The following is a 7,864-nucleotide window of genomic DNA, read 5'->3' on the forward strand; positions in this document are numbered from 1 at the left end:
TCAACACCGTCACACACCATGAACACCAACTACAGTGAATTGAATGAATTTAAATATAATTTCACATGCTCTCTCACTTCCTCCCTTCCTCTTTCTCTCTGGCTCTCTCCCTCTCTCTCTCTGTCGCTCCCTCACCCTGTCGCTCCCTCTCTCTTTCTCTCTCTCACCTCCTCCCTCCTTCTCTCTCTGTCTCTCCCTTTCTCTCTCTCTCTCTCTCTCTCTCTCTCTCTCTCTCTCCATAATGGATATCTCTCTAAGGGTACCGTGTGGGGCGCTGGCCGTTAGAGGGAGAGTGATGTGGTATTGGAAGTGATTATGAACATGTGACATCTGAGCTTTTTCCTGACAAAATCACACGGACCCCTCAGTGAGATGGGGGGTGGGGTAAGAAGAGACGGAGGAGACCTTCCCCAAGGCAGCTGACACTTCTTGACAAATCCGGCAGTGTATGTGTGTGTGTGTGTGTGTGTAATTGATACGTTTGCCCTGGTCATTCATAATATGCGATTTTTCAGCATGTGCATGTGCGTGTGCGTATGCGGCAATATAACCACACACATGGACGTGTTAGTGTGCATGTGCGTCTGCGTCAATATAAGCACACACATGGGCTGGTGTGTGTGCTTGTGCGTGTGCCTGTGTGCGCGCGCGCGCGTTTGTGTGCGTGCGTCTGCACGCCAACAGCTGAAACCCGAGAGGGCAGGACTTACGATGCCGTGGATACTTCCCTTTCTGGGGGTGCGCGCTGAAGTGTCAGAATTCCAATTTCCTCTCCGCAGTCACACACTCTGGCCCATTCCGGCGCTGCCTCGTACACACACACACACTGACCCACTGTGCTGCCCTGCTGCCCATCCTCCCCTGTACGTTTGTCTCTCACACATGCACTTTTCAGTCATAAACACCGTCTCCTGTTCCCCCGCTGGCACCCGGCCACCGCCGTTCCCAGGGTCCCCAGCAGAGACACTGGTTTCACACCAGTGATCCCTCTATGGCCATTCATTCTTCACCGGTGATATATGTGTTTTTTTTATGGTGTAACACTCCATGTGATCCTTTGCTATATCCAGAGTGTCACCCTGAGCTAAAAGAAACAATGCACTTTGAAATGACTCTTTCATCTGCGAGAGAGATTTCTCACAGTCTCTGGAGTTTGGAATGAGCTGACAAAGGTGATTTAATTCATTCAGGGAACAGAAAGGCAGAAACGGAAGAAAGAAGGAGAAAATGACAATGTTTCACAAAAGAGAGAGAGAGCGAGAGAGAGCGAGAGAGAGAGAGAGTGAGCGAGCGAGAGAGAGAGAGAGGGAGATGTGCATAGACAGAGACAGAGAGCGAGAGAGTGAGAAAGAGAGAGAGAGAGAGAGAGAGAGAGAGAGAGAGAGAGAAAGAGAGAGAGAGAGTGAGAGAGAGAAAGAGAGAAAGAGAGAGAGAGAGAGAGAGAGAGACAGAGGGCAAAGGAGAGCGAAAGTGAGAGAAAGAGAGAGAAGGGGACGGACAGGGAAGAGTGTGAAAATCTTAGGCCCCTCCCATTTTCCGGAGATGCTCCAGCCCATCCCTAAATTGCTGACCAATGAGAGGAGCCCATTCAGAACCCATGCGTTCCATCTACAATAGGTAAGGAGAGAGAGGAGAAAGAGAGGGAGAGGAATAGGGAGGCAGAGGGGAAGGGAGAGAGAGAGAGAGAGAGAGAGAGAGAGAGAAGGGACAAGAAGGTTTGTGTTGAAGGGAGAGAGCCAGATTGAAGGAGAGAAGAGAGGAGCAGAGACACCGAGAAGAAGAAAGAAAAGAGAATAAGCAAGGGATTACAATCAAGCCTAATTCCTTCACCCCTGGGAAGAGCCTGGTGAATGAGTGAGATAGTGGAGAGAGACTGCGAGACAGAGACGCACGCACACACACTCCCACATATACACACACTCCCACACACACACACAAACACACACACAAGGAGCTCCAGAGAGAGACAGAGAGTGAGTGGGACAGACAGGCATGTGCAGTAGAAGCCAGAGCCAGAGAGAGATGCAGAGGAGGAGGCTTTGACACAGAACATCCGGCGGATTGGACAATTCTCACACACCAAACAAGTGTGTGAGGGCAAGTAGGGCAAAAAAATAAGAAACCAGCGGAGTGTCATTAGGACATTTAAGAGAAGACAACAACATCACACAAGACAGCGGGATCAAGACTAGCGCGTGTGTGTGAGCACACAGGGACAAGAGGCAGGCAGACACGCAGACAGGTGGACGCCTCCGTCATGCTCTCGGCGCTGCTGCTCCTCTGTGTGGCTGGAGGTACGTGGGCTCACAGAGCCGAGCAGGACCGCCAGCAGCGGGGGCCGGGGCCGGCGGGACCCACGCTGTGCCCGGCCCCATGTCATTGTGAGGGAGACGGCATCTACGTCATGGTGGACTGCTCCGAACTGGGACTATCGTCGGTGCCGGAGAACCTCAGCCCGTTTACCTCCTACCTGTAAGTAGCACCCCCAGCGACAAAGCCTCGGACTCGACGTGCACCCACCTAGGGCCGCAGGGCCCACTCGGATGGGAGTGGCTCGTGTTTCTCACTCAGCCTCTCCTCTTTACCTTTCACCTCACCTGACCCTTCCTCTGACCTTGTGCTTCGTTTAAGCTCTCTGCCTTGTCTCTCTCTCTGTCTCTCACTCTCTCTCGCACCTGGATCCCCCCCCCCCCCCCCCCCCCGATGACTCCCCGTGAATTTACCTCGCCGTCTCTCCTGCCTTCTCCAAATCGTGTTCAATTCAATTCAATTGTATTTGTATAGCCCTTAATCACCATTACAGTCTCAAAGGGCTCAACAGGACAAATATTTAGGTGTTGTTTTTCTGCATCCTCTGCCTGTCTGCGCAAATATGATTAAACCTCACCTGCAATCTCAGTCTGCAGTGTTTGAAAATGGATTGTAGCATTTACGGTTCTTAGTTTGGACACATGCCAGCTTGAGCTCAGCATTCTTGCTGGTTTATTAAATGGTTTATTGCTCATGGTTTTGATTGAGTTTTTAACTATCTTTGTGTTTGTGTGGGTTTGTGAGAACAGGACACGGGGGGCATTTTCTTCGTTTAGATAAAAATGGACACGGCCAGATGAGAGAGTGTGTGTTGACCATTATGGTTATATTACTGGAAGACTTTTTTAGTGTCAGGTTTCTAAGTGCCAACTGGCAAGCCGGCATCTGTGTTTGTGTGTGTGTATGCGTTCGTGTGTAACGGGTGTGTGGGTGTGTGTGTTTGTGTCTGTGTGTGTGTGTGTGTTTGAGGGCGGTGTTTGTGTGTGAGAGAGAGGGTGTGTGTGTGTTTTTGTGTGTGTGTGAGAGAGAGTGTGTGTGTGTGTGTGTCTGTGGGTGTGGGTGTGGATGTGTGTGTGAGAGTGAGGATATGTGGGTGTGTGGTGAGGGTGTGGGAGTGCGAGTGTGTGTAGCGATGGAGGTTTTGTGTGTTTAAGTGTGTGAGTGTGTTTGTGTGTCTGTGGGTGTTTTTGTGTCTGTTTTTATGCGTCTGTTTGTAAAAATATGTTGGCGTTGGAGGCCCTGGACATGATGCGTTTGAAAGTTCTGACTGTTTTTATAGGCTCCTTGATGTACAAAGGAAGTATGTAGTGGGTTTTACAATTGTAAAGTAATCTTACATTACGGTGCGAGCCAGGGTTAGCTACAGGAGGAAATCATTTGTTTAATTGATCTGTCCAATCAACCATTATTTTATGACGTCTTTGAACCCTGATTGCTTTTTGGCGTAGCCTTAAAAAGTCTCAGGGTTCCGTAATTCATGCTCTGTTTCTGATTAATATAATCTCTCGATTGTCTTTCATCATGTGATTAATCCATCATAATTTAGTATGATACGCTCTTTGTTTTGCTTCTGCCTTTAATCTTTCTCTTCTTGTGGCCTTAATTCGCTACATTTGTTGTCATTGTTATTCTGATGCTTTCCTCGCTGTCCCTGGAAGGAACCCTCATCTCCTGTATCCATCTCAGGTTTTCAGTGAATTACCACATTTACACTCCTAGTTCAACACCGTCCATACCACCTCCAAGGATTGACAGCGCATGCGGTCTAGTCAGGCCGGTGAATAACTATGCACACAAAACAGAGAGTATCTTCGACTTATAAGCATGTTCCATGAAAGATCGCTCTAGATAGTGTCACTATTGGTGTTATATTCCTCATTGTTATGGTAATAATTTCCATTGGCAACAGATGTCAATCTCCCCCCCTGCTCCCTTTCAACCATTATAGAGGCGCAGTGTGCTCATTTTAACCCCACACATTCACAGGCAGGCTGTACATTGGGAGCAAACATGGAAGCCAGGAGTATATATGATATCAAAGGGTGCCGTGTGGAGCCAGATCCCCCCTCACTCTGTGGCCCTCAGAGGGGGGGACCGGAGGAGGCCCTTTGTGATAGCTGATAGTGCAGCGATAAAAGTTGATTTCGCACACAAACACAATCCGCTGGAGCAGCCCATTCACTCGAGAGGCCGACGTGTTACGAGACTCCCGGCAGCGCCGCAACCTACACACAACCCTCCCCCCCCCCCCCAAGAAAGAAGAGACAGCTCTATCTGGGCAACCTCGCCCGCTTTGAAGTGCCACACGTTGAATGGGAGTCTGCGCCGCTCTGACAATCTGATTGCCGCCCCCTGCTACCTCCGCCGCCACCGCTGTTGGCCCAGGCTGGACAGCCAGGCCCGGTTTCAACGCTCTCTCAATTTGAAAAACGAAAGCTAAAGCACATGTGGGGTGTGCGGTGATGAAATATGGTCGCCCGCTCCGCGTCCAGAAAAATCACGATACGGTTATGGCCGTCGAGGGCTTCATCGAACAGCACGCAGCACCACACAAGCGGACAGAGAGGACGCGGCCGGGAGGCCTCGCGCTCAACACATACACACCGTCATTCTGGTCGGTGCACGTGTGCCTGTGTGTGTGTGTCTTGGTGTGTGTGCCTGTGTGTAACTGTGTGTGTGCCTGTGTGCGTATGTTTGCCTGTGTGGTTCTGTGTGTTTGTGTGTGTGTATGTTTGCCTGTGTGTTTCTGGGTGTGTGTGTGTGTGTGTTTGTGTGCCCGAGTGTATCTGTGTGTTTGTGTGTATGTGTGTGTGTATCTGGGTGTGTGTGTGCCTGTGTGTGCGTGTGTGTCTGGGTGTATCTGTGTGTCTGCCTGTGTGTGTCTGTGTGCGTGTGTGTGTGTATGAGAGGGCCAGAACATGAGCGAGACAGTGCGTGATTAGGTCTGGTCGTCTTCCACTAAACCAGAACCAGTGATGACCTGAGACTTCCTGGTTCGGAAATGGACCTCTCTTAACTGACTACCTCTCACTACGCCTATACATGGAAATACACGCACGCAGACACACACACACACACACACATAAAAACACGCACACACACAAATAGACACACACCCACGGACACACAGACACACACAAAACACAGAGATAAACACACACACATACACATGCATGCATGCACACATACACACACACACACACACACACACACACACAAAATACACAGAACCACACACACACACACAAACACATATCATTCTCTCCAAACACAGGAGTAATTGTTCATTTCCCCTCGTTACCTAACGGTGGAACCGGACCAATTAGTGAGTTTGAGGGCTGATTTAGGATAGGATAAATAAACTCAGTGACCAAACGCGTACATGCGCTCGCACACAGGGCAGCACAGAGAAACACACACACACACACACAAACACACAGACACACACACACAAACACACACACACACTGCAGATGAGACAGAAGAGTACAGTGGAGGATTGAGGATTGACAATGGGAGATAATGTTTAGTGGATGTAGACTATTGTCATACAATTGTTAGATAAAATATATATATATAAACCAGCAGGCCTACTTTTGATGGGTTACATCCAGCCATTACACTTGTACAGAATCCTAAGGTTTCTCGTTCTCATCCTAAGAATAAAATGTTTCAACTGCCAGGGTGCTGATCCAATCCCCATCAGAGCAGCCTCTGGACACACACACACACACACACACACACACACACACACACACACACACACACACACACACCACCCCTGAATACTCCGTCCTATGGGTGGGGGTTGGGGGGTGGGGGTCACAGGGACTTGGCTGGCAGCGGGCCATGCTACAGACCACATCCACACAGCCGCGTGAAAGCAGATGACATCACTGACCCGTGTCATCGGAGAGCCCTTCAAAGGCATCGGCATGGCAACTGCTCCATATAAAGGGGCGATCCAGGATATAGTAATGTTTTATATGCGTTTTGTGGAATGAGGAACCGATTGATGAGGAGCCGATTGATTTGATTCACGTTTGACGTTTGAACAGAATGAATGCAAACCAACCAAAAACAAAACCTCAAGTACTTTCTATAGAACTGTACAAGATTCTACGAAATTCTACGAAATTCCATTGAGTTGAAAGAAAAGCGTCTGCACTGCTCAAGAACACGTCAGAGGGATCTGTTCATTGGGACGGGCCAGACAAAGGTGTTCTCAGCCTTTCCAAGCTAACTGGGCTTCGAAGATTTATGACAATAATCGTTTCCGTGGGCTATATACGAAATGAGCTGTCATGTGAGAGGCTTTGAAAGGCCTTTTCTTTGATATCAGATTAGAGAGGAAAGACAGTTCCCGAGGGTGTTACTGTGGTTTGTGTGTGTGTGTGTGTGTGTGTGTGTGTTTGCGTGTGTTCTGGGGGGGTAGGTTTCTAGTGACAGCATACAGTAAGTTTGTAAAAAGATCTGCACACTGGTGACTGGTGTCATTTGTGGTTGCAAGCAAGCTACCTTGCTATTGAGAGTACCCCCCCCCCCCCCCCCCACACACACACACACACACACACGTCTGCTCTCCCTCCTTCCCCCAACATACACACACACACAAACACCCATCCATACCGCCCGCAATCCTATTTATTTAAACCTAATAGGCCCAATTTATTTTTGGTCCAAAGTGACTGAATGTTTCTGATCAAATTGAAATGTTTAAGGGTGTGATACACAAGGCCTCTCTGTTTGGAATGTTGTCAGTCAATGATGTTTACACATCACATCCTTCCTTCAGCAGCCCTAGCTCAGTGCATGTGTGTTTGTGTGTGTGGGTGTGTGTGGCCGTGTGGTGCATGCATTTGTGAGAGAATCATTGCAGCATGTGCGTGCATCAGCATGTAGTTATTATCGGTAAGCATAGCGCAGCAGTAATCAGGTGATAGCTGTTGGTGGTGGTGGTATGTGTGAGCTTCTAATGGTGTGTTGGCCGAGCGCTTGAAACCACAGAGCATTACCACCTATCGTGGAGGAAAACCAAGGACTGAGTGAGATGTATGTATGTGCGTGCATGCTTGTGTGTGTCTATGGGTGAACGTGCATGTGTGTGTGTGTGTGTGTGTGTGTCTTTCTACGTGTCAGGTTCGTGTGCATGGCTGCTTGCGTGTATGTGTGCATACAATTATGTGAGCGTGTGTGTGCGAAGACCACCCAGACTGCTGAAAGAGTTTTCTCCGGCCAACGGATTCGAAGCAGGACTATCGGAGGAAAAATAAGTGAGAGAGAGGAAGAGAGAGGAGAACGAGAGAGCATGGTTTAAAATAGAGATGGAAGAAATGTGTAGAGAATTGGAAAAAATCAAGAAAAATAAATAAATGGTAGAATATTTTGGAACATACTGGATGGGCCAGGCAGACATGACACAGCATCCTGCCATCCGGTGTGGTGGCTTTGTGTGTGATGTGTCTATGTGTGTGTAAGTGTGTGTAGGAGTATGTATGTGTATGTGTGTGTGTGTGTGTGTGTGTGTGTGTGGGTGTGGGTGTGCGTGTGCGAA

General features: G+C 48.8%; 1 protein-coding gene across 1 annotated transcript in view; it reads left to right on the forward strand.

Moving 5' to 3' along the window:
• The first annotated feature begins 1,764 nt into the window (after positions 1-1,764).
• lgr6 (leucine-rich repeat containing G protein-coupled receptor 6) overlaps positions 1,765-7,864 on the forward strand; it is a 45,198-nt gene continuing 39,098 nt past the window's right edge. Inside the window, exon 1 of the mRNA XM_079740906.1 lies at positions 1,765-2,472. Within this exon, the coding sequence (XP_079597032.1) occupies positions 2,258-2,472 (215 nt within the window). The 5' untranslated portion in view covers positions 1,765-2,257. The remainder of the gene's footprint in view (positions 2,473-7,864) is intronic.

This window comes from Pollachius pollachius, assembly GCF_949987615.1.
Source record: "Pollachius pollachius genome assembly, chromosome: 8".
Classification (NCBI taxonomy): Eukaryota; Metazoa; Chordata; class Actinopteri; order Gadiformes; family Gadidae; genus Pollachius; species Pollachius pollachius.